Source organism: Scophthalmus maximus, chromosome 1 (genome assembly GCF_022379125.1).
Source record: "Scophthalmus maximus strain ysfricsl-2021 chromosome 1, ASM2237912v1, whole genome shotgun sequence".
Taxonomy (NCBI): domain Eukaryota; kingdom Metazoa; phylum Chordata; class Actinopteri; order Pleuronectiformes; family Scophthalmidae; genus Scophthalmus; species Scophthalmus maximus.
The window spans coordinates 2,239,317-2,266,895 of record NC_061515.1 but is presented as its reverse complement, the minus strand read 5'-3'; the positions used below and the strand labels follow the sequence as shown (position 1 = coordinate 2,266,895).

The 27,579-nt window shown below is 44.9% G+C and overlaps 1 protein-coding gene and 1 long non-coding RNA gene across 15 annotated transcripts in view; both read left to right on the top strand.

Moving 5' to 3' along the window:
* Positions 1-27,579, top strand: part of LOC118301643 (vacuolar protein sorting-associated protein 13B-like) — a 299,542-nt gene that overhangs the window by 85,274 nt on the left and 186,689 nt on the right. The window contains exon 20 of one of the 14 annotated variants that reach the window (XM_035627312.2): positions 1,409-2,932. The exons of the other annotated variants lie outside the window; for them this stretch is intronic. Coding sequence (XP_035483205.1) covers positions 1,409-1,494 — 86 coding nt within the window. The 3' untranslated portion in view covers positions 1,495-2,932. Of the gene's footprint in view, positions 1-1,408; positions 2,933-27,579 lie in introns of those variants that run through there. 14 annotated transcript variants of the gene reach the window in all.
* Positions 474-1,218, top strand: LOC124849921. Its single transcript, XR_007030591.1, has 2 exons — positions 474-865; positions 1,128-1,218. It is a non-coding gene; the product is annotated as an uncharacterized LOC124849921 (long non-coding RNA).

Genomic DNA, 27,579 nt, shown 5'->3' with positions numbered 1-27,579 from the left:
GAGCTAGAGAGACAGCAGTGTGGCTTGACAATAAACGTTTCTCTACACTTTGTCTTTGTGGGTACCTAAATCTGTTTTTCTCGTGGGGGCTAAAAGATTTTTTTTAGAAAACAACCCAACAGTATAGTTTAGGGCTGCAACTAACTATTATTGTCATGGTCAATTAATCTGTCGATTACTTTCTCGATTAAATCTGTTAATTGTTTGGTCCATAAAATGACGTTAAATTGTGAAAAAATGCCGATCGTGTTTCCCAAAACCTCAATATGATGTTCTGTTTTGTCTCCTCACACCAAAGATATTCAGTTTACTGTCACAGAGGAGCAAAGAAACCAGAAAATATTCACATTGTAGAAGCTGAAATCAGAGTATTTGTACTTTTTTGTCGTCATAAAAACTACTTGAACCGATTTATCGATTATCAAAAATAGTTGCCGATTAATTTAGTAGTCGGTTAACTGTTGCAGCTCTAGTCCCCAGGAAACAAAGTTGATGTTACGTCCTTTGAAGTCATGGTAACGAGTGTGTGTGTGTGTGTGTGTGTGTGTGTGTGTGTGTGTGTGTGTGTGTGTGTGTGTGTGTGTGTGTGTGTGTGTGTGTGTGTGTGTGTGTGTGTGTGTGTGTGTGTGGATGGTGTCTACTTATAGGTCTGTGTTTTGTTCGGTGGTCAGACTCACATCAAAGCCTCTGGTCAGGTCCACATGTCCCGTGTCGCTGCTGTCGAGCGGAGGGTGACTGGGAGCCTGTTAGAGCAGCGTTAATGGAATGATGGATGCACCGCCTCATTTAGCCAGAGATGAAAAGTGGAGTAACACCATTCTAAACGGGCTCAGCCCTTTTCTTCTCCCATAGGACCGACTCAGAGGTTCAGCATTTGTGATCATGACATTTTCTGAATTGTCAGAGCCCTTGGCCTCCACATCAAACGCATTTCAGTTTCTGTCCCATGTGGCTCGATTGATTCAAATTCTTAATGTGTGATCATACACCGAGCGTAAGACTGGAGCAGGGGGAGAAAAGCCGACTCCTTACACTGTTGACATACTGAAGACATTAAGACATAATGAGCCACAATCAACTTTTATGTTCTATTTTACATTTGATTAAATCGCTTCTGGTTTTTGTAGGACAGCGACGTGAAGTACAGCAGCGCTGTGGGATCTGTCCGCCCCAATTCTCCAGGCAAAATGTTTACTTAAAGAATTACGGGGAGAGCTACCAGTGTGTCGCGTGTTTGAATATGCAGTATATATACTCACATGCCACGGTGCGTTCACTTACATAAAGCTCAATATGTTTTTCATGGTGATTGACTGCTGTTGATTGTTAGTCCAGAGAAGTCTTACCCTCGCTGTTTCCTCGCTGCTCGTATAAATGTGTGCTATTTCTGTATTTTCTCATTTCTTAGAGGATGTGACAGGTTGTGGAAAATCACCAGCACTTTTCTTATGGATCCCGTTGAGCCGGCCCAGAAGTCATTTCTCCGTGGATTAGTTTTTCCTTTTTTAGAGCTCACAAAGTCGCTATCTCTAAGGTCACTTCTCAAACAATATGCATTATGTGAAATGGACAATTAAATCCTATACTAACAGCCAATCACACAACTCCTTGAGCACTTGTGTATATAGGTTTCTTGCGCTGAGGCCGTTGACGTCTGAGTATTTTTAGAAGCTCATTGAGGAATGTTAATTTGCTCTCTGCTGAAATAACGGTTGAAATAATTAAATGCACAGTCGGACATTTTAATCCAACTTTGACACTTTCTCTCCGTCTTCTCTCTTTTCCATCTTTCACTCTGTCTCACTCTTCCCATGTAAAGCTCATTCACCAAGGGGATGAGATGCCTTCAAACATGGCCAGTGACATCTGTTTTCTGTCTAATTGTTTACCAGTGAATTAAAACCAAATTCCAATTTACTTAGAGAACGAAGAGAGGCTCGAGTGGCGTGGGGCGGCGGTTGGAGGGGAGTCCGTATACACTTGTAGAACTCCTGCAGACCCGAGGCTAATGTGTTTTCACTTAACAAGAGTTGAGGTTGGAACATTCTAATAAATTAAACACAATTAAAGGCGTGGGTTTCACGCAGCAGAACTCAGCCGCTCCGCTTTGAACTGTCCTCTTTTATAGATCCAAAGGCGTAGAGCAATTTCATATCTTGCCGTTAACCCTTTGCGTCACGACGCAGCGGTCCCACATGATTTCTCCTAATTGAGCAGTCATTCCAGATGGACCCAACAACGATGAGATATTTTGGCAGTTGCAGAGTTTCCCCCCCGATAGCCAACTACTCTCCCCTTTTTTCTTTCGCATACTCTCCACTGTTATAAGAACCAAACATTATTCATGTCTGCGCTTTGTTTTGACACGGTGAATAATGAGAAATCAATGCCATTATTAAATTACATGGAGAAGAAGAAACGCAGGAGAAAGCACGATGCAGCTGTAGGAGGATTCCGAGCTGCGGCGCTCAGGAGGCGAAGCCGTCCAGAGCGGGAGGCTCGATCGCAAGGGCACGGGTTAGTCTTCCACATGGGCCCAGCTGACAGGCAGCGACGTGTTAAGCTCCGACTGGTATTAGATCTATAAAATATTTGTGAGTTTAATCAGAGCGGAGCTGTGCCTTCAGGATCAGTAGGACTAGAAATCCTTGGCCCACCTCAGTCATGCTCCACTGCGTGTAAATTATCAGTGCTACTCAAGAGACAGCTTGATCATTGTGATCCCTGGACAGTGGCTGGCTCACTCTCCTCCTTGGCCTGGTCCCGGGCCCGTCACTGCTGACGGATGGGAAAGACTGAGGGCGCCTTGGACGGAGCCAGTGTGAGGGAGCAGAGGGCGAGAGGAGGGTGTGCGAGGAACTCGCGTTAGTGCTGAACTTTTCGGTGCGAGCGGCAGCCTGCAGGTGTTCCTCTCACCCTCCACCAACATGACTTTCACCGGAGGAGGAGGAGGAGGAGGAGGAGGAGGGGGGGGGGGACCAACGGGTCGGGTGGGCTTTATGATCATAGCGAAGACGAAAAGAGAGGGAGAATAAGGGATAGCATGTGTTTTCCCCAGGCACGCCAGCAGCTGTGAGACAATGATTTATGCTTTTCTCAGAGCTCTGGGATCTCAAAATGTTACATTTAATCAAGCACACTGAGAGCAGAGCAAATGTTAAAGATGTTCCCTATAAAACCCTCCAGTTTTGATCTCTTTACCATACCATGGGAGCTGTGGGAATAGGGGAACAAAGTGATCTTTAATCTTAATTTAAACATATTGGGGGGAATTATGAAAAGCTACATGGAATTGATCCTGGGGGAGTTCCCCGGGCAGTGTAATAGTGAACATATTTAGTTCCCTAATAGATATTAAAGCTGTTTTCTCCTCAATTACTGTTTTCATATTAGACAGATGGATGGAATCAAAATATGTTTCGGTGTTTGTGCAGAATTGAGTCTAGTCGAATAAACTTTAAAATTTTATGTTTGTGTTTAACGTTTTCCATCTAGTTTAATGTTTTGATTCAAGTTGTTTGCAAAATCTTTGCTGTCCACACTGAAATCCAAAAACAGAAAGAAATGTAGCGTCATATGTAGGATTTCGAGAAAGCTCAGCTTTCCTTTTGTTCCCAATTAAATCACTTTAAGTCGTATGTTTCCACGGGTCAAAACGGGTTAGAAACAGAATAGCACCACTTTGATGTCTCACAATAGACAAGTACAGTAGCATCTCATTTAATGTTGACTTTTATGTAACCTCTGAATGGGCTGCACTGACACCGTAGATGGGTGTGAATTTTCAGATCTCCCCTGGTAGCCTCCTCCATTACAATCTTTCAAAGGCCTGCCGTACTTTCATACGTCCATCTATCATGCTCTTTTTTCCCCTCCTTTGCATGTGTTCACTCACTCCATTAAGTGTTAAATCAACAGTCTGGCTTTGTCACAGGCAGCAGCTTGATGTCTTTAAGCTGCTGGCCCGAACATTTCTGGCTGATAGATCCACAGTAGACCAAAAAGGTACTAAAAATACATTTATTGTACACGCTTGTGAGAAAAAGTGCAAGTAACGCCATGCAAATTTGTAGCTGTTAAGAAACTCTTGGGTTCTGCAGAGTACATATTTACATGGATCCACACGCTGTGTTTGGTTTTATTCAAACTAAATCTGAAACTAGACCATTAGACTTTTGTCCCGTTTGTTTATTTGTCCCGTAACTTCCTCCAATGATTTGTTAAATCTTCAAGGCAGCCGCTCCCATCGTGTCTCGTCAGTCAGCGTATGTGAAGCAGAGCAGGTAATGTGGAGATTAGACCCGAGGGAACCCACTCAGGATTGGCTATTGGGGTCAATCACGGCCCATTACTGGAGCTGTTCATCTGGGAAGTATTGAGCTACTTAGGCCACTCTCACAGTGCTTAAAGCCCCGACCGGAGTGTGAGGCTGAGGGGCAGGGGGCAGATCCTCGCTACGAGGGGGACGAAGGCTGAGGCTGGAGATGGGGTCGGGTTGGAGCGTGACTGGAGCTGAGGCTGCTGTTCAGGCCAGCCTCCGCTCCTACATGATATCACAGCTTCCATGTGGCCATTTGGCACTCGCCGTCGCACGTCCGTCCCTGGGAGTGATTCCGTTTATTTCAGTTGGAGATTCGAAAATGGCCCGAACATGCGGCTTTGCGCTTCGACCGGAGAAAAGAGCGAGGGGCACTTTAATGATCTCCGTGGGGAAGTTGGTCATGGCAACAGGAGAGCACGCAGATAATGGACAGACAATGAAACTGAGATGATGGACAGTTTCAGGTCAGCACTTAACAAACAACGTTAGAACAAATAATGTAAACATAGATTAATGAACAAAAACCATAGTATGTCATAAGATGGAGGTAATGATGATTAGTATTGCTCATCTGGGACAGGACTAAGGCTACATCCACATTACTGTACTACCATAACCATAACCATAAGCATGACCTTTACACGAGGAGGACGACAGAGGCGCTAATTTAGGAAACGGTCATTTTGGTCGTATTGCATGAAACACATACGACCTAGTTTCGTCATATGAGTTGGAGGACTTGTTGATGGAGAGAGTAAGAAGACGCAACCGAGGTATGATCTTCCCCCGGTTCAGTGAATAACCGGGTTATGCCACTTATACATATACCTGAGTGGGGAAGAACGAGAACGATGACGGGAGTAACTCTGCCTACGGTGCAGTAGGTGGCGCTCTGCCAACGTGCAACTGCTCGGAATAAGGCTTTTTCTTCCCGTTGACCTCTGTCAAAATCACATCAACTTGGAAAGCGGAAGAGAACATGGACGACTTTTCGGCATTGTACATTTCGTACATTGTCTACGCCTTCGTAACGTTACTTGCTGTGGCGAAGTCCTCGGGTTTACAGGGGAAGCTCGTGTCCGGGTTCCGAAACCACTGCAGCGGAGTGGGGGGGGGGGCAGTTACAACCCACAGAGCATCATGCACGGACGTGTAACCCGAGCTTACCACTGGTTAAGGTGTAGACATGCATGAATACCCCGGTTACTAAAGGAGTCATCTAGGTCTGTTACCCCGGGTATGAGAACTCCGACTTTAGCCGGGGTCAGGTGTTCACATGGCGCTAGAGCAACCGGGGTATCGCCTTAACCCGAATATAATCGGGTTTTTAAGCCGCATGTAAACGCACGCTGTCTTGTGTCTGTGCTGCCAATGGGAGGCGGCCTGCCGACTGTTTGCTGAGGTGGGCAGTAGTGAGCCCCTCGTTCACAGGCTGTTTACACTTTATCCAGCTCTGGGCTGAGTAGCCGGGGTAGACAAGGTCATTTTAGTTAACCTCATCTAATTGAATGTTGTCACTGGATCAAAGGTCGCCACATTCCACACACTCAGATCAAACGTCGCGCAGCACAATCACAACAATTGGCTTCCCCCCGGATCACCTAATCAGGGGGCCGGGGCTTTTATTCTCACAAATTAAGAGGGGATAATGTCCACACTGACTGCAAGGGCCAGGACACTGTCTGTAGTTATCTACAGTTGGATTAGTTCAGGGAGATTTGATTTGTACTTCGATGTGTTCTGTCTAATAGTATGCTGAGCATTATATAGTTTGTGAAGCAACTGCGTATGTTTTCATTAGCTTGTGATCACATTATTAATGCCACTCGTTGTGTTTTTTAATTATACCTTCTCCTGTGATGCTTCATGATGAACCGTACATCTGATGTGATTAGCCGTGGTTTGGCGTTTGCCCCGTGGTGAATTTCCCTTTCTCACGTCTTCCTATCTCTGCGGAGACAAACATTGAGTTGCGGCGGCTCCCTATTCATTTTTTTTTTTTTCATTAGTTTATCAGTGTCACTGTGTGTGTGTGTGTGTGTGTGTGTGTGTGTGTGTGTGTGTGTGTGTGTGTGTGTGTGTGTGTGTGTGTGTGTGTGTGTGTGTGTGTGTGTGTGTGTGTGTGTGTGTGTGTGTGTGTGTGTGTGTGTGTGTGTGTGTTTGTGTGTGAGAGCCGTGCCTCTTCCTTTCATGTCTCATTATTGCTGTTCTAGCTATGAGTGAGATCAGCCGCCACCTCCGCGCGATATTAGAGGTTGGTTACTGATTCATACTCTGCCCGTCCTAAAGTCACATACAGGCTAACCAGAGTTCAGACAGATGCCGCATTGGCCCCAGCGAGGCAGTATTGAAGCAAGCTGGCCGGAGTTCTCTGCCGGTAGCCAAGCCAATATGTGTCTCGCCGCTTGAGTGCCCATCAGAAAACACGCTGCGGGCGTGGGAAGGGGATGAGAGCCCATTAGCTTCTTCACAGCTCAGCTGCCATGCATCATCTCCTCCCTCCTCGCCCTCCCCTCAACAATTCTCCTGCTCAACCTTACAGTACACTCCTCTACCTCCACTCCCCTCCTCCTCTCCGCCACTCCACACACACACACACACACACACACACACACACACACACACACACACACACACACACACACACTTTCCCATGCTGCACTGTTTCTCAAATCAGTGCACACAATGTCCAAAGCCTCAGTGGACTGCAGCAGCACTATAGCTAAAAAAAGTGAAATATTAAAAGCTTGTGGATGAAGTACAGTAACACATAAAGCAGAAGTGGGGAGAATGAAAAATGGAAGAAGAAGAAAAAGTTTTGAAGGGAAAGAGGAGTTGAAATGCAGTGTAGGGGTGATAAGTGTAAGAGCTTATGTTCTTGGAAATGTCTTTTGATGCTGATGTGGGGATCATTACTGGAGCACTGTGTTAATATGCATCTGATTAAGATGATTAAGCTAATGGTAGTTGTGGGGGTTGTGATGTAGGCTCGAGCAGGACGGCGGTGGTGGTGGTGGTGGTGGTGGTGGTGGTGAGGGAGATTTCTCACAACTCTCATAGAGGGAAAAAAAGGCAAAGTAATTAACACAATCAGCCGGTAGGAACCAGACGGGGGGCGGGGCGTTCAGTGAGGCTCGGTGGAGAATGGAATGTGACACGACCCACACTAATGTTGAATTCTCCCATAAAACTGACATATTCTTTCATACGCTCATTCACACACCCAGGAGATTCTCAATAGTACCAATTACAAGGTCTTTGACCTTTTTTCAGGGTTGGCTTGTGTTCAGAAACACGGCCGGAGCCAGAGAAAGAGCACACTCGAGCATCATCTGTTCCTCAGAGGGAAATAGAAAAGTAAAAACATAAAGTAGATTCGGCAAGATTATGTTTGCCATTCATCCCGGCCCCTCTGTCGTTCAAAGGGTTTTTCTTTCTATCATCCAAAAACCACCGTGATTTGTCCCAGTGACAGACGGACTGAAGAATGGCCTCTCAGAGTTCTCACTCCATCACCACGTATTTATCCCCTAAATATGGAAGTAGTTCCCCCTCCTCACAGTACAGCAATTCTTCTTGTTTTGTATTGTCATTTGTCTTTGGAGTCCGTCCGAGACCACACAAGAACCATGAGCGATGCTGAGGACTAAGTATATGCAGGTTGAAGAACGATTGGCCGTGGAAACAAAACCCAATTTTAAAACTGAAATCTGAAACTGTCTGCACGTCGACAACTCCGGCAAAGAACACAAAAGGCCGTGTTGGTGTTTATGTCTCAGTTTGTTATATTTACAATGTCATAGATGGACCAGCTTGCATATAAAAATCACAACGCAGAGAGCATCTTCAGGCGCACGTGAATACAAAATTAAACTTTCACAGCTTTAAGCCCGTTTGTTTTCTAGCTCCACTTTTCAAACGTGGTTTAATTTGAATGTTACACTCTATTAACTGTTACCAAGGCGGGTGAATTGGAACACACCTCAGCATCCTTCTCCCTTTGTGGTTCTTCTTTTATTCTTTTATTTGTACAAGAATTAATCAGGCCAACTGGGAGCTTTGCCCCAAACCAGAAGGTTGTCATTTTCTCATGACTCATGCACACGCGTTTTGACATGAAGAGGGAGGCAGACGGAGACATCCTCATTACCAATATTAACAAGGAAAACATTTCACCAAGGAACACGACCCCGTGTTTTGAAAGCTGCGGCTAATATGCGTCTTTACCCACAGAGTGAATTAACTTAATCAGCTTCTTGTCGGACTGCGCAGAAACCTAGAGGCTAGAGGCGACATTATTGCTTCTATGAAGCTTGAACTTCACAGCCAAGGTGCCGTGCTCCAGGACCGGGGACCTCCGGGCCTCTCTGGCGTGCAGAACGACAGTCAAGGCCCCTGACACCAGGTTCATACAGTTTGGCTCTGACGGTTTCATGTCTGTGTGACGGTTTGGATATAATAATTGTATGTGTGGATATATTTAGACTGATGTAAAAGACTTTTCTGCTATCAGGATGTTCCTGTCCCCATCTGAAGGCGAGATGGAAGCAGCGGGTTGCACTTTTAGCTCCCTGTTGGTGTCTGATTGTGTGGAGGATGGGAAGTGTGCAGGTATTTCGTACCCATGTGTTGAACTGTACGTTAAACTGCCACAGATGTGAAGAGTTCTGTCTGTGCTTCTGTTGGTCAGTAGCAGCCAGGGGCTCCTGTACACAGTTACAGGGTCAAAGTTTTTACCCCACTAAAAACACTCATTAATTTTTCAAAAAAATAAATAAAACCACACACTTGCTGCAGAACGAAGCCTCAATGTCAATGTTCACACGATGACTGGGAATGTCCATCAGCAGTGCAGTACAGCACGGGTAATGATCTGATCGTTGACCCAAGCATGATCGTTGCTCGTGCATTATCCATTTAATGAAACAAAAGATGTCACATGCAACAATGTAAATAATTACAATGATAATGGATGAGTGTGTTTAAGCAGTGTGTGTGTGTGTGTGTGTGTGTGTTAAGAAGCACTCGGGGAGGAAGCACAGCCCGCTGATTGACTGCTGAATGAGTCTGCTCTGTTTTAAAGTGTCACTGTGAGGCCTGGTTCCTGCAGAGGCAGAAGACCTCTGGCCAGGTGCAGACACTAAATCCAGGCTGCTTCTCCACACGGGGAGATGGATGACTCGTCTACATGTGTGGGACATGCAGTTGTCCAGAAATACACGGGGGCCTGTTACCTCACACAGAAAATTGGATATGACTCCGCGCTTGCTCAATAAATAACACCTATGAGATATGGATATAAAGATATATAAAGAGGGAACAATAGATGAATGTTCTACATCAGTATTTATAATAAAAGCAATCATAATTTAGTGTTACTAACGTGCAGAGAGAGTTGGAGCTCTTGTCCTTATTCCAACAAAACAGCTTCTCCAATACCTTGAAGAGCGGGTCATGGCCAAAAATACATGGTTTTATAGTAGATTCAGATTTTTTTTCTCAAGCAGTTATTGAGAAAAAAATGAAACTGTTTGAAGTAGAACTTCAACAGTTAATTGATTAATCTATTAGTAATAGATAACTAAAGTAATCAACAACTATTTTGATAATAGATTTATAGGTTCAAGTAGTTTATATGGAAAAAAGGTCAAAATTTTATGATTTTGGCTGCTTAAATGTGAATATTTTCTGGTTTCTTTGCTCCTGTATGACAGTAAACTGAATATCTTTGGTGTGTGGTCAAAACAAAACATCATCTTGAGGTTTGGGGAAACAAGATCAAAATGTTTCACCATTTTATGACATTTTCTGGACCAAACAACTTAATAGTTAATAGAAAATAATGAATCGTTAGTTGCAGCCCTAGTTCAAAGCTTGTTTCTGGTCATGTTTTCTTTTATGTCTTTATAAAGTTTTAACGTTTTCCACCAACAAACTTTTTTTTGCCAACTGTGCTGTCTGAACATTTTAAGGGAAACACTGCCCCTAGTGGATTTGATGGGAATCCATTTGGTGGACTAACCGTTGGTTGACCCCCATCCTGGTCACTTTTAACACCGGGGCATGTGTTAGAAATATTATTCTCTCTCCGTATAAGTTATTGGCTTTTGCTCCTTTATTCTTGCGATATTAACGCGTTGATCTCAATCACATTTTCTCTCTGATTAATCACTGTGTTCTGTGACTTCACTGCACCACTGGCCTCCTCGTGCACTTTTATGCATATTCTTCATATGCCATCACTTTGTTGCTTGTTGTAAATCATTAGCATCCAACAGAAATGTCTTTCATCCATCCAGACATGTGCTAATGCTGCTTTCTGTTGTGGTGCAGTCTGCACAGAAACCGTTGTGCTTTGTCAAATGTGTGTCTGCATATTATATTTTGTGACGAGTGTGTTTTTCCCGGTTTGTCTGGGGTTTATTTTTGTTGCTGAGCTCGCTGGCTCTTGTTAGGTTCCCCGACGTTGCAGGATCACTGAATCACTCTCACCCTTTCACCTCCATCTGTGTCTGACAGACAGGCAAACCCCGCCTGGATGAGAAAAGGGCTGAAACAGGCAAGGAGGCCGAGCGGTGTGATCCTAAGAAGGTGGAGGGTACCTATAATGAACTAATAAGCCCGGCTAATCTGTAAGCCCTGTGATAGCCAACACTCTCCCACCACTTCTGCCACCTTCAATGTGTCGCTGACGGCATTTCAGCGCCACTGCTCCTGGATCCCTCTTAGCCTCTGGGCCAGTCAGTCAGTCGCCCTGTCAGTCCAATCTGACCATTTCATCAGTTTCGTTTAAGAGGCTCTTTAATGCCCATTGATTAAGGTGTCAAAGGTCATGCTGTCATGCTTGTCCACAACATGTAAGGGGAGGTAAAGTGGGATGGTGGAGAGGAGAGGGGGGTGCAACAGTGTGATAAGACGCAGACGGGGGGGGGGGGGGGGGGGGCGACTCAGTAAAGGGACCTTATCACCAAGTCACATGGCGGATTTATGACTCAGAACTGTGGAGTTGCAGGTCTGCATCAAGTTCTTAAGCAATAATCATGAGTGAGTTTTATGTTAAAAATGTCTTTTTTTGGAGGGGCTTTTTGAAGTGAAACATAACCCCTGACGCAAACCAACTTTAATGTGTTTAATCATTTTTTTATGGAGAGTGGAGTCAATATGCACATAATATAAATATGAGAAGTATACAAATGAGACATATAGATAGTTGGTAAATATACAAAACTAATATAGAAACCATTCTCATTTTAAGATTTGTCGGGGATAAAATACCATAACATAAGATATGTATATACATACATACATATAGGTACATAAAAGAACAAGACAATCAGGAGAAGAAAAAAACAACTAACTTTAATAATGAACCAATTTGAAACCAGTGCTACTTTTTGTTTCACCTTCCTACAATCACAACTTACATTATCTTTTTAACTCGACTTGTTTAAACTTATAACCTAGAATCGTCAAGAATTGTCTTTACGAATTCACAGCCGATGACGACTCCATAGCTCAATAAATGTGAGTCGGAGTCTTCAAACCTTGAAGTAGCAATCGACAACCACGGACCCCTCAGAGCAACTGGCTGAGGATCAGAAGATGAAACCAATTGATGCCTACAAAGCACAGGAGGCTTTAAAAGATATCACAGCGCCTGTCAGCCTGAAATCTCATTTAAAAAAAAAAAAAGAAGGCAGTTAAGAGGAACTGTGGGCGTCAAGATAAGATCTGGAACACCAAGAAAACCTTCAGGAAAAACTGCAGGATTTCTTGGCAAAAAGGCAGAAAAACAAAAAAAATCCTCATATCACTACAAAGGTCGGCAGGAAGGTTTAGGCCGAGCACTGTTTACTGTGCACAGCTGCTTGCACAAACAGGGTCGACGTGGAGGAGACATCAGAAGGAAACCTTATCTGCGTCCGCATCAAACAAGTCAACTTCTGAAGTATACAAGGCAAAAGAATTGGACAAACCCGAGTTATTCTTTGGAAACGAGTGCTGTGGACAGATGAGGTTGATTTTGGGCTACTGGGCTCTAAGGTGTGTTTGGAGCAGCGTTTGATGAAAAGAGCACCTCGCCAACCATTGAGCGTCGGGGTGGAAATATTCCGAGTTGAGGTAGTGTAGCAGCCAGTGACACAGCAGGGAGGAATGGATTCCACTAATATCAGCAATTTCTGGATACAAACGTAAGGCACTCAGTCAAGGAAGTGAAACTGAAAAGAAGCAGGCATCGAAAACGGTACAAGGATCCAAAGCATACAGTACCTTAAAAATCCATCATTAATTCAAGAAACACAGTCCGAAGCTTTGGGAGCAGCCGTCACCGTCCCCTGACTGGAACATAACTGAAAACCTGTGGGCAGATCCTGAACATGCTGCCTCCTAAGAATATCTCACAGCTTCATCTGCAAAAAGAACGTCAGTTAAAATTAATAAATCAAGACCGACGAAAAAGTATTTGCAAGCTGTGCCAGAGAGGGGGTTCTTAGTACTGACTTGCAGTTGCATTTGCCGCAACTGTTTAATTTTGTTCTGTTGTCTGGGTTCTACGAATTAAAAAAGTAACAGTACATTAACATTTGAAGAAACATTCATGTTTAGTGTCCATCGATGTATTAACTAAAATGTAGAATTTGCCCAGGCCGAACCAAAGTCGTTTTTTGTGGTAGCTCTGACGTTGCCCAGTTCTGTGCCGGTCCAGTTTGCCCTCCAACCTCCAATGGTCTGTCATTGTAGCCCCCTGCAGTGACGAGCTCACACTGCCGTTCACACCTCCCTTATCAGCCCATCAATCCGTCTCTGCTATCAGAATCCTTCACAGAAGCTTCCTCTGTTGTCACAGGGGCCCGAAAGCCAGAGATGCTCCCTTTTACAAGGAGAAGGGGGCAATTTGGCACATGGGCTTGTCTGTAAATATAGAACCATAAATTATGTCTAGATGGTCAACACATGTATTGAACTATTATCATAATGCCTGTTTCATTTCAATGTAACCTAGTGCAATCCTGTCATCCTTCGAATGAGAAGAGCTTGTGAGGAGGAAGTGGCCGCAGTCTGACGTCCAACAGACCCCCTGAGCTGGGGCCCCCCACAGTAGGTGGTAGGGTGAACTTGTGGGCGCGGGGCAGTCTGTCGGGGAGCTACTGTGGTATCAGGGATGTCGAGGGGGCATTTCAGAGAGATTGTTGAACCCCTAACCCTCCTCCCGCGGTGTGAACACGGGGTCACCAGTACACCCGGGGAGGGAAAGCAGCGGGGTGCTGGAGACGGTTGTCAGACAGACACTGATTAGATGGTCTCACTCCATTGGCTGGACGACACTCGGAATAATGGATCGCAGCTTCACCCCGGCTCACCTCTAGTGCTCATTGGAATATTGTAAGATATTTTTAGAATTCCGCCAAGGTACGGGCGGCACGGTGGTCGCCTCACATATAGAAGGTTCTTGGAGTCGAACCAACCCACCAACCAACCAACCAGAACCTCTCTGTGTGGGGTGTGCATGTTCTCCCCTCGTCTACTTGGTATAAAACACAACGTGACTAGAACAGTAAGCGATTTTAATCCAATGAGCTTTTTTGTAAAAGCTAGCTGTCGCTTCTGTGTGTGCGCCGAAAAGCCGAAACGTCTCTGTAAATTGAAAAAACAAAAAAAATGTTCAGTTTGTAAACATCCCTCCCCGACGCTACGACTCGGGGGTTTTGGCCTGGTGGTGAGCACGTCCGAACCCGAGGCGGAGCCAAAACCACTTACGCTATAGAGGATGCAGGTGTGCAGAAAAAGTATAACTTTGGATTATGCTTCATTATGAGTCATTAGGAATATTTTGTTCGTCACGTACAAGTCTACTCGCTGTTCTGATGTTATGGCTGTTTGCTGTCATGTATTTTTTTTCTTTTAAAGACTTCAGAGGAATCCTTTTGGCCTCTCTGAGTCAGGCTTGCCCTGAGATTCCAGCCCGCGTGATTGTTCTCGTCTGATTTGTTTATTGTCCGTCCTTTTGTCAGGATGACACAGCAGTGGGTGCGGTGAGTGCGTGCAGAGGTTTGGTTTGACTCGGTTGTGGTCTGGTAGCAAGTGCTGCAGTAATATTACTAGATTTTTTTTTTTTTTTACATGAGTGGGTGTGGTGTGCTTTGCCACATGTTGTACTGGTCACTGGGCTTTTCATCTCTGTGGTTTGCCCTTTGCATGCTGCCATTAAGTCAGGAGGGCAGTGTGAAAAAGACTATGAGGCATAGATAAATGTTAAGCATCGGAGAGTTCAGCAGCTTAGACATCTGGGCTGGCAAAGTGTCACACACACACATATTTTAGAAACTGGAACCTGGACTCTGTGTGTGTGTGTGTGTGTGTGTGTGTGTGTGTGTGTGTGTGTGTGTGTGTGTGTGTGTGTGTGTGTGTGTGTGTGTGTGTGTGTGTGTGTGTGTGTGTGTGTGTGTGTGTGTGTGTGTGTGTGTGTGTGTGTGTGTGTGTGTGTGTGTGTGTGACATAGCATGAACCGGTGCAGAATGTTAGAACGAAAACATGCGGTGCAGTCAACATAGTGTAACGGGGATATCGTTGTTGTGAAATGTGAAATGAGATTTCAGGTTTTCCCGTTAGCAACATTTTTCCATTGGTGTCTCCCAGAAACGGTCTTAATCAGCGCAGCCATTGGTCGGCCTTTTATGTCGTGGCCAGCTGGTTGGGGTTTACAGCGGTGCCGGCAAGTGCATGGATTTAAGAAGTAAAAAGGGAAAATACCGGAAACCGACCCTACACAATGTGTGTGATAGGCAACAGATGTGACCGCTGTGGTCGGCGGGAAGTGTGACGATCCAGGAGGTCGTACAAACGTGCGGTGTGTAGAGCAACAGCACAGACTTCTCCTTATCCAGTTCATGACCCAGCAGCCGGCGGTATCACCGTCATCTCCAGGCTTGTTTAAGGAACTGGTCACTTTACAGAGACACCAGGGCGCCTCCCTCTGGGACCTGTGGTTTTACTGGGACAGCGTTCTCTCTCTCGCTCTCTCTCTCTCTCTCTCTCGATCTCTCTCTCGCTCTCTCGCTCTCTCTCTCTCTCTCTCTCTCGTCTCTCTCTCTCTCTCTCTCGCTCTCTCTCTCTCTCTCTCTCTCTCTCTCTCTCTCCCGCTCTCTCTCCCTCTCTCTCTCTCTCTCTCGTCTCTCTCTCTCTCTCTCTCTCTCTCCCGCTCTCTCTTTCTCTCTCTCTCTCGTCTCTCTCTCTCTCTCTCTCTCTCTCTCTCTCTCTCTCTCTCTCTCTCTCTCTCTCTCTCTCTCTCTCCCTCTCTCTCTCTCTCTCTCTCTCTCTCTCTCTCTCGTCTCTCTCTCTCTCTCTGGGAGTTCTTGTTTTCTTTTGTGTACACTTCTGCGCCTGGTTTGCTTGGGTGTTGTGCTATATTTAAATTGTGCAAAGTTCAGAGCGCTGCTCTGCATTAGTCAGGCCATTTTAAATTTGAAGCTTACAGTCGCGGGTGGGTTGGGTGGTCTCTCTGAATGGACCTCTTATTTAATCAGGTTGGTTTTGTTTGACACTGAGGTGCTTTAATCTCTGGTGTTATTTCCTGCTCTCTCTGCAGTTGTGTGTATGCCATAACCATCATAAATTCTATTCACACCTTCTTCTTTCTACCCCCCCTCCCCCTACGTTTTTGCCTCTTTTCCCTTCTCTGACACTTTGACTTTGGTCTTGCCGTATCTTTTTTCTCCCTCCCTCCTTCTCTTCCACCTAAACGTCCCCATACTTCAGCCCCCACCCCTGTATCCCCCACTCCATTCTCAGTCCTCCTCTGTAGGTTTTTAATGAGAACGCCTCTCTGACCTTTCCCAGGTCCTTGCTACATCACTGCCCCCTTGTGGTGGGTCCCACCACCTCCCACCCCCCACTGTCAAGTTGATGGAAACACCATAATAGACTCAATGACTTTATCACGTGGGACTGATTATTTAGCACGATGAAACAAAGTGACGCCAATATTCCAATTAATCTCTGGTGCTTTATTTCATTACATTATTATTGCTAACTTTGGATGACACGTGCAGATTTTATGACCTTGAAAGGTGGTCAAGAGTTCATGAGTTTGATGAGTTTGCAAGTCATTTAACATGAATTCAAGGGTGTAGTTTTACTCATTACGCGATCCCCTGGTCTTGGGGCAGCACCACTTATCAGACACATTGTTGTGACTGATTAGGACACAGCCTCAGTTCAAATCTCTGCTCATTATGTGATTGACAAAAAGAAAGATAGAAAGAAAGAAAAAGTCATGTTTTCATAATGAGAGCATGAGCTGATACACGGTAGCCAAGCAGAACCAAACTGTTATTTAAAATAGAAATGAACTGATAATCAACTAGTGGTGATCATTCTCTGACACAACGTGGCCGTGCTTCATTTCTCACTGGAAAGGAGCCACTTTATCGTATGGAACGTTCAGATCGGTGCTCTAAGAAATATAACAGAAGTGTTGTGAAAGTCTGGAGTGAGCTCAGTGGTAGTCGAGGACAGAGAGAGTCAGAAGCTGTAGGAATCCTTTTTTTAAAAGGAAAATAGCCACGGTCATGCAAATGTCCAGTCACCTAAATGGAGCAGACTTTTTTAACCAGGCAAGTACAAACAGGCACTTTATAAATATATAAGATGGTTGTGTGAAATACGCACATCTCGCCTTGACGCTGTGCGTGTGTGCGTGTGTGCGTGCGTGCGTGCGTGTGTGTGTGTGTGCGTGTGTGCATGTGTGTGTGCGCGTGTGTGTGTGTGTGTGTGCGTGCGTGCGTGCGTGCGTGTGTGTGTGTGTGTGCGTGCGTGTGTGTGTGTGCGCGTGTGTGTGTGTGCGTGTGTGTGCGTGCGCGTGTGCGTGCCTAAAGTTGCGTAAACGCTGGAAAGCAGAAGGAATGTGGCCCTTCAGAGGTCCTCTCCTCTACAAATAAATATTTGGTGATGACAATATTGGAGATATGTTAAACACGGGGAGGGTCATTTTCTAGTCAAATAAACCTCGGCCCTGGTGGTGGTGGTGGTGAGGGGGGCACAGATCGCCTCCGTGTTTCTGACAGATGGCAAGAACGAGAGAATGATGGAGAAAGAGAGGGACGTTTCCAGTTGTACTGAAATGTACATAAAATAATCTCAGAAATTAAAGCATAGAACTTGTGGATAATAACGACGTCCTTGTCTCGTTCAGCAGACAAACACATTTGTGATGTTTTTTTGGGGGGTCGGGGGAAGAGGAGAAACCTTGTGTGGAATAGGCGAGGTGTTGTGAACAGTTCTCTCTGGAGTTCAGGTGTAAATCTCCCGTTCCCCCCGATGCGACTCCAACATATAAGACTGCGGAAAAATTATTATTTTTCTAACTGTGACTTCTGTCCTATAAATTTGTTCCTTTCCAACAATGGCTCATTTTTGTGGAACGCTATTTAATTTAGTTGGCATTGCCTGTAGGAAACAATAAATTTCTCTCTATAGCCACATTAATATTTCACAGCGTGTCTCTTTCATCAGACGTTGGCCCGTGGCTGATTTATATGATAGAGTGTCTTCGGAAGGATTTTATCCATAAAGCTTTGTTTTTTCTCTCTCTCTCTTTCTTTTGACTAAACCTATGACCACTGTGAGATTATCACAACCTGAGATCACGGCACAGAGTTCAAAGTGAAATCGCAGCAGTATTTTATAAAGACTTGACTGGAAAGTCTGGTTCTTATGTTCTGAACTCCCAAAGTGTTTTCTAAGTCTTGACCTTAGTGAAGCAATGAGGCTTTCTAATGTCAGGTAACGTCTGTGGCTCTTCCTCCCGACCTTGTTGTCTTTGCGCTCTACCTTGATTCATATTCGACAGTTATACCCTAAGAAATGAGATATTACAATTCATCTTTTGTGTAATGAGATAATGTTTATTGTTCTAATGTTATTTTAGTTTGAGTAAATGTCATGCTCACGTCAGGGCAAGCGTCTTCCTTTGGGACATGTCATTACTCCGACGTGTCTTTAAGATCTGCCCAGACGACCTCGTCTGGCTCCTCTCAGGAGGAAGCAACAGTGGCCTGATGCAGATGTAACACTAGTTACACTTAAAAGCTATAAAAAAAGAAGATAAAGTGCGGACCAGTGTCAGAAAGACAAGGACGGCGGGAGCCATATGTCCACCCAAGACCGTGCGAGAGCCAGACCTTGAATTATAAATGGGTGTATGCAGCTGGAATATACTGTAATGAAGCATTTTCGAAAACGTTTAGTTAATTTTACAGAGGCACATGGAGTCATCAGTTTTGTAATGCAGACTCCTACGCTCATGATGTCCATTGGTTATGACTCAGCGAGTGAGTTAAGACATTTAAATGTGTCTCAGTTCATACTTTGTTCACAATGAGTGAGCTCCTCTCGTGCCCGTGTCCAGATGCTCCTCTGGCCGCTGCAGGGGGGTGGACGGACGACACCGCCGCCCTGACGCACTCTCGCTCCACCGCTGGCGGTTCACGTCCAGTCTGCGAGTGGCTGTTACACCGATGGACGTGGGCAATGTGTCGGATGACACGATAGCCCGCGTGCCGGAGGAGATGCCAGGGTTTATTTGAACAGTAATTCTACTTAACTTTTTTGTTAAAAGTGCGAGTAGCAATTTATTGTTTAGCTGCGAAGGGTCTGTCAGTGAGATTCTTATTTCATGACTTGTCTGATAGGTCCAAGAAAAATAAACCCACACCTGAGCTGGGTTTATAGGGCCGCCTGACGTCAGGCCCATTATCCACTGTGTGTGTGTGTGTGTGTGTGTGTGTGTGTGTGTGTGTGTGTGTGTGTGTGTGTGTGTGTGTGTGTGTGTGTGTGTGTGTGTGTGTGTGTGTGTGTGTGTGTGTGTGTGTGTGTGTGTGTGTGTGTGTGTGTGTGTGTGTGTGTGAGGCTATATATTGTTCCTGCACGAGATTCATGAAGTGGCAGAGGGGTCACTGTCTGCCGAGCGTGTTTCTGTCTGGCCAGTCGCAGCTGTAGGAATTTACCGTGACTACTGTTAAAGATCGTTTCTTTAAGTTGAAGCATGTCTGAATTACAAAATGGAATCTAGCGAGACACCGAGAGATTAACCTCAGTGGAAGTCAGGAAGAGGCAGAAGCTTCTTAAATACGGAACGTGGTTTTGTGGAACACTGAAGTGCAATACTCAACTGTGAATCAGGTGTGTGCTGTGTTGATGTGTGTTTGTGTGTTTGCATACTGCATATCCCTGAACATTGCACATGTGGATTGTATCTGCAGTGAGAAGGGCTGTGTGCAAACACGTGTCATTGTATGTATTTTGTAATGCATACACAACTTATTCGCCAGTGTGTATGTTCCGCACTCTCCTTGTCGTGAATCTCCAGCCAGGTGCATGACATCATGCGGGGTCAGGTCCATGTCTTGGATGCTTTTGCTGCGGCAGGGCTCAGTATTTTTGCAACACTATCTCCCCCTCGGGTTCAACATTGTTTCGGGGTCCTGACCTCACAGCAACCAAAACACGGGCCGAGACACAATCCTTTCAAGTTAGGTAATGCGCAGAGGACCCTTGTTGATCGTCCCGTGGGCTCGCAACCAGAGATCGGCTCATTTCAGCCCGTTGTCTCGTCGCTATTAGCCCGCTCCGCTGCAGCGGAAAAAGATGACTGGCTGCACCCAGCCCAGGGCCTGGACTCCCCAAAGCATATCACCTCCAAGATCGTATCAGCCCATTCACTCACAGTGAAAGTAAGACAATCCTAACAATCCTAAATTATGGTTTCCCCCTGGTTCCGGAGAGGCTTAGGTGGTTCGGTTGCCAACGCATGCTGAGCAGGGTTTCAAAGATTGTCTAATGTAATGTTATTCTTTTCAATTTGAAACTTTGGAACCTAATGCTCCAAGACGATAGTCTGTTTCCAAAATGACATAGTCACATTTGAGCAACTTCCGCGACAGTAAAAAAAAAAATCATTTCTTGTGTTAAAGATGAATGAATATTCTTGTCAGTGAGACGTAGAATAAACTCTGGCAATGTGTTGACACTTCATCAATAGTTGCTGGAGGTACGGGGGCTTACAGTTTGCATTCTGTTAGTGACAGATCTGAAAGTGAGATGTTTTGTGATGGGACCCCGGAGGACGGATGGATCAGTGAACGAACGGAATGGGTTGGCAGTGATGGCCCTCTCCATCGGAGCATTTACAGTATGGACTAGAGTTAAACAGGACCAGGGGGGGAAGCAGTCCAAAAATTAAAGAAAAACAAAAGGAAGACATGAGTAAGGGATCAGTTTGTGGTCAGCCTGTATTTAGCAAATCATCCTCTCTTCTGCGTTCCCTCCCCATGCCAGTGAGTGATGCTTGGGCGGACAGAGGACTCGTAGACTCACAGGATGAAGGTTGATAATCGTGTTCCACCGATGTTCCTCCTTTGATGTGGGCTGTTGTTGTTTCTGTGGGACGCAGCCCCCGTTCAGCAGCTGTGCACCGGGCAGCCAGCTTTCAGAGGGAGGGCGTACTGAGGAGTGTCCTGAAGCACGCACACACACGCACGCACGCACACACACGCTCACACACACACACACACACGCTCACACACACACACGCTCACACACACACGCACGCACGCACGCACGCACGCACGCACGCACACACACACACACACACACACACACACACACACACACACACAAACCTTGCCTCGTTACAGAAAATGAAATTACTTCACTTGAGCTCCATTTTTGTCCAATACTGTCCAAAAGAATACATTTCAATTTTGTTTCAAATTAGTCATGGAGTTTGGTCGGCACGTATGTCATAGGACCACAGTTTGCATATATACACAAACTCACATATTACAGTCTCAACACCCTCATGCATTACATCTGAAACTCTACTCGGATTGCAGCTGCCCCCAAAAAGATTCTGCCTATACTTACACATAGTTAGAGGGGATTCAATCAATATACTACATGTACTGTATAATACAGCTACAGCAGAAATAGCTTGAGTATATTTATGAGGAAAATAAACCTAGTTTTAAGAAACTAACTTGTAATTTACCTAAAACAAAGGTCAATGTTGGCCAGAGTCAATGTAGTTCACCTGGTAACTTCATGATAAAATTAATAAATTATCAGAATTTTTCCTTTTAGAAATTTCTAATTCCCCACTAATACGTCAATTTTCTTGAGGTTGTACACTCTTCAGATGCACAGAAGAGTAATACACACTCGTGTACCTACGTCCAAAACACACTTATTTCCAAATACACTCACGCGTACACACGGATACGTACGCATTAGTGCAGCAGTGTAAAGTGCAGGTGCCGCCGAGCACCAGCGACCGCCAGGCTCATTGTAATGGGCAGCTCCCTACGCAGCCCAGATAGTGTGTGGAGACATAACAGCCAAGATGAAAGCAGGTTAGAAAGACGTGGTACGAGCATCACGGTCACGGCGGTGGTCGGAAGGGAGGTCCGGCGTCGCCACCTGTTTCATCCTCCAGCCGCACACGTCATCAACCTTGAGGGGGAACAAAACCCAGGGCAGAGCAGGGCCCCAGATGGATGGCCCTGTATCAGGATGCCAGCCTGCCCTCCTACAATTTATTATTCTACTTCTAGCTGTTTCGCAGCTTGGATGAAGACAAATATGGGTCTATGATTTTCTTTTTTTTCTGCTTTAGAAACGGGGGCAAATTACTTTTTCAACTTGGTCTTTAGTTCTCTCTCTCCTCCCCCTCCCCCCTCCCTTTCCTGTGCAGTCCCCCGTGCCTCAGGCAGTTGTGTTCATTAACCCCGGGTGTAATTATTTTTGTTTTAGTCTCATATTGCTGACATTTCAACTCCGGGGCTCCTCAATCAGGATTAACCCAAACCGCAAGAAATCACACTTCACAGCCCTTTCTACGGCAGCGCTTGTTGCCTCCAATTTCACTCAAATTAAAGGTTTATTTTATTTAGCTGTTTTTTTTTCACCCGGGCCATGTGCCATGAGAAAACAAACCAGTCTTGTGCTCGCCTTTGATTCGCTGGCTGCTCAACGGCTTTCCCAGTATCCCCAGTATGCGATCACGTAGGTGGTAGCATGACCATCTGCTATGAAGTAATATTTTCTCATGCCTGTAATATATACAGCGATATATATATTTAATAATATATATATGTAGTAATATATACTACGCCGTTAATGTGTTATTAGCTGGAAATTATGTGTATTTCAGTTCCAACGTGTAATGTAAATACGGCAGATTTAAAGTTACAACCCAGTATATACATGCCCAGCCATCTCGAAGCTGTTTGCCTTGGGGGCCCTAAGGTCCACAGGAACCCTCAGCTTGTCTTCCTGCCCCTGGGGCACTTAGTCTCAACACAGTAGTAATAAACTCTCATCACTCTGAATCAGGGTTTTGTGTGTGTCAGACTGTAACTATTAATGTGTGTGTGTGTGTGTGTGTGTGTGTGTGTGTGTGTGTGTGCGGCAGCAACAGTAGTCACAGGCCGAGCCTAGTTGTAAAATCTCCTCACTTTGAGTGTTCCTGCAGGGGTCCCGGACTCCTCTCGCTGTGTGTGGTTTGACCTGCCGTGGCCCTCCAGCCACCCACATGCCTACTTAGATAAACAGGCGGTAAACACAGGCGGTCTTAGCACCTCTCTCGTCCCCTCTCAACATATACAAGGGCCGCAGATGAAAGGACGAGTCCCCGACACTCATGGCCAGAAGATTACCTTCCACCGGCCTCCACTGGCTCTTAATTAAGAGTTCAGCTACCAGGTTTATAAAGCCGCTAATAATAGCGGAACACCCCTGACCCATCTTACGTCACCCGTCCCACGTGTCACGTCTCACAAGATGCTCTAGTGCATTTTTCGTTGGAGCAATACAATATGGTCAGAGCATTCGTTTAAAATGGTGTGGGCCGCTAATTCTGAAGGTGGTGGGGAAACTCTGATTTCTTTCACGATTTAAATGATTCTAGACAGAAAACGTTTTCACCAAGATTTTAAGATTTCCACGGAGACGTTCATGTTGGGTTTTTCCTTTTTTGATGACCTTGGAATTTTTTCCCGTCACCATGGCCAAGTATGTCATCTTCACTTTTTCCTCTTGCCAAGAAGACATCCTAAAGGATGGAGGAGACGGATTGCTGGCGGGCCGGCCTCTGCCGCTCTCTCCGTCTGCGGCGTCTCAACGTTGCGTGCGTGAGGAAGGGTGCCAAGGTGTTGTGAGATGAACAGCAGTCGACTGAATAAGTCCAGTGTTGAGCTCTTCTTGTTCCGTCCGACAGCGGCGTGTGTGCGCGTCGCCGTCCCTTTCAGTATAGTGCGTTTATGTCTTCATGTGGACATTTTCATGGGAGAGCGTGGGCTTTCAAACGCACTCTTTTTCTCTTTGCGTGAGGAAAGAAAACGGCAAGAGAAACATAATTGGACCAAGGCGGGCGGGTCTTTGTCCGTCTAGATGTAGACTGTGTCCTGATGATAACTCTGAGATTAGAGGTTGAAGGATAAGCACAGCCACCCCCCTCCCCTTCTGCTCGTCCTCGCCATCCCCATATATCTCTCCCACCTTCCCCTCCCTCCACCTCTTTCCTCCCATCATGTCCTTCCCCTGTCCCGTCCCCTCCCTTGTCTTCATTCCTATCACCCGACCATCTTCTTCTCCCTCCCTCCCTCCCCTCCCCGTCGGTCCTGTTTGTCTGCACTAAGTCAGTCTGGGGAGAATTTGGAGTGTGTTTAGAGTGGCTGAGTCATCACTGCTTTGTGCTGTGATTTGTTAATGTAGGGCAGCTGATAGTCGTCGGGACGTCCTGTTGCAGGTGGCCCGAGCCGCCTTTATTTGTGTGTGCATGCACAAGTACATGTCTGTCTGTCATGTGTTGATGTGTGCCTGTACTAAATGCAGTTCTGATGGGTATAAACACTTCTCCCTTATCATCAGTGTTTGTGCCGATAGGAGTGACGTCCTGCAACAACGAGACATTCACTTGGTCGTTCAACAGTTACTAATAACAGGCCAAAGATAAAAAGGAGCTCTTCCTCTAAAGCTTCAAGGGACACACACGGATGCGCACGTGTTTGTACTTCTATCTTTGTGAGGGTATACGCATTGACATAATGCGTTTCCCACCCTGAACCACTAGCCCTAACCCCTGACCATACTGTAACAGAAAAGAAACTTGGAGAATCTAAAACAGCCATAGAAATCTGCTAACAGGAATATTTCTTACCATCCGCAAACGTCTAATTGTTCTCTTGTAATCATCCTATCTCTGTTTGAGCTAATCCCTAGCATTGACACCACAGTGACCCCCATCCTGCATAAGGAAATCCAGCCAATCAGAATTAGTGTTTCATCATACTGTACACCCCTCTATCCCTGCGTCCCAGCATTGCAGCTAAAATAGCTCATCCTGAAACCATTAGACCAAATTGCTAAATGGTTCAAATGTGCAACCACTTAAGGCTATGTCTTTAAGAGGAGTAATCTTCAATCTACTGTGGCAAGCGAGAAGAGGATGAGGTGGACGGTGGGAGTGGGAACTGAGACGGACCCACAGAGACTGGAACCGAGGGAAAGACAGAGAGAGACGCAGACGGGGAACATGTTAAGATGTATTTCATATTAAAGTGTGAAATCACATTCACGAGGCTGATTCAGGGACAAAAACACACATTCCCAGACCGTGCTCCCCGTGTATTTTCTCTTACGCACACACATACTGGTTGTGTATGACACGGATGTAATCATCTTGCGGTAATAATTCCAGATGAGGATTTATATACTGTATTTTTTCTCATCTCATTATCTGAACACAAACTGTGTTCTACAGACAAAGACAAACTGACGGCTATAGGCACCTGTGGAGAAAAGTACTTGCACATAATGTGCAATCAGAGTGAAACACGCTGCTACGTATGTTCCCTCTGTGAAAACATCTGGTTGTTAAAACCGTAATCATTTACTTTAATTAGGTTTATTTTAATACACTTCCACTTGTTATAAGACGATACTAATACCCTCAGTGGATCCTGAAGGTTTTTACAAATCTTGGTGTTGTAGGTTTTCCCAGGAAGAAATCCTCTGGTGAGCGGAATTTTTTTTTCTCTCTCCCCATTTCTGGCAGCGGCATCATTTTCTTTGGAACACATTTAAGAACTCGGTAGCTAACTTAGCAGTAATCAACTGAACATCCAAGAAAGAAAGTGAAATCCTGGCCATTTATTCTTTTAAATAAATTGATATCTGAGGAGCACAGTGCAATAATGCTTTTTCAGTGACTGCTTATCGCCCAAACGGTTGCCAAAGTTTAAAGAGTATTTAAAATGAACTTGGCGTCTTTCATGAACCAAATGGGCAAATTGCTTGATGGAGATCCTCAGACCAGTATAGGTTACACTCACAACAGATCGCAGGGCGCAGACGGGCGGACCAAAAGCAGATTTGACATCTGCCATTTCAATGCAAACGTCAGCTTGCTGCAGTGAAGCATTCCCAGCTCCTTGAGTGAACCCAAATTTCAGCCAAAGGCCGTTGATCCGTACGTGGAAATTAGTGCGGACAGACTCGAGGGACCAGATACTCTGCAGAGAGGTGTAGAGGTTTGAGGGCAGATGAAGACAGGGTCTTGTCCACGGTTGTCCAGTTTGCTCGGCAGAAAGCTGAGGGAGCGAGTTGAGGAGGAGGACTGGAGAAGGTGGGGCTGGAGGCGGAATAACATTTGTTGCGAAAGACAGCTGGATCATAAAGCTGGTCAGTTTTCTAGTTGAACACTGGGGATACGAGCAGCAGCTGTACACAACGGAGTATTCAGGAGCAATTATTAAAAAGAAAAAGAAAAAAAAAGAAGAGGAGGAAAAGCATAACAAGTGATATAAGAGCACGGAAAGGGAGGCAAGATAAATGAAAAGAGGCCACACAAGTCTTGGAATCAGCGTGAGTCAACAAGATACAGCATATAGGCTTCTGGAACAAACAGGAAACATCAGAAATACCATATCTAATAGAGAATTGTCCCAGCTACCTTCATTTATTTATTAGTGTTTAATTTTTTGCCTACCATCACACGGAAACAAAAAAGAAATCACACATTAAATACCATCCAATTGCCATGCAACCACAGCGCAGCCCTTATGCAAGTAATTACCGACATGTCGTCTGTATGGGTTATGATTTATTGATGTTTAATAAACATTTTAGAAGCCTCTGAAGCCACTTTTGTAAATGTCCTTGTAGTTGTACGGGATGCGTTTTGGGAATCCACATCAAATACATCTGGAGAAAAAAATAAATAAAATAAGGAAGAATGGAAGCTTCCTGAAGTTTCCATCCATTTATTTAGTTTCCATTCATTTATTTATTTACTTTCCATTCATTCCATTCATTTAACATCTTTAATATGATCAAATAAACAAAAGTACACACAATGTCACAATAAGTATGACTGTACAAGTAACATGCCAATAAGCAGGCAGCTCATTTCAAACGGGCTAGCGGCCTTGAGGTTTCCTGCCCATCCACATGTAACTGAATATAACACAAACTCTTTCTCGTCCTTGGGTTTTGTTCGTTTCACGTTCTAACTTCTCTGTTCCTCGTCTAAATTGACCAAGCCATTTTTATCATAGTTTATAAATCATAGCACATAATTACCTTCTTATCCTCTTCAAACTTTTTGAGAAAATAAGAAACTTTGTAGCCTCATTGAGCTCAGCATTTTTAGGTAAAATAATTGTTTAATTTATACTATTGTAAATACTACTATTACTGTACTATTTATCATGAGCTACTTAGTGTAGATAGGAACGGCATTTTGAATCCCCTCACTTTTTTCCAACACTGGCACAAAATGGTGTTAATAGTGTTTCATGTCAAAATGTGATTGTTATCGTTAAATCAATCTCCAGAGAACATACAGTAGGGCCAAATTATTTTCACATGAAAACTTAACTTTATATAAGAAAATTTAAATCTGAACATTTCACAGAAACACTTACTTTGTCACATGTGATACATGGTAGTTCTCTGTGTTTGCTAATGTGCATGTTTGACAGTATGTGATGGTTTTTTGCCCGTGCCTGGCAAATATGTGAGTTGCATTTTAGACACATGATCCTATTTAATTACATTTTTGTACACGTCTTGGTACATGGAGTTTGCACCTCTTCCTTTTCTCTCTTTTGTCTGTGAGGGTGTAGAGCTTTGCCCTGGCCCTCGTGTGTCTCTCGTCAATCTGACAGAGTCTTGTGTTGATGGAACACGTTGGCACCTTT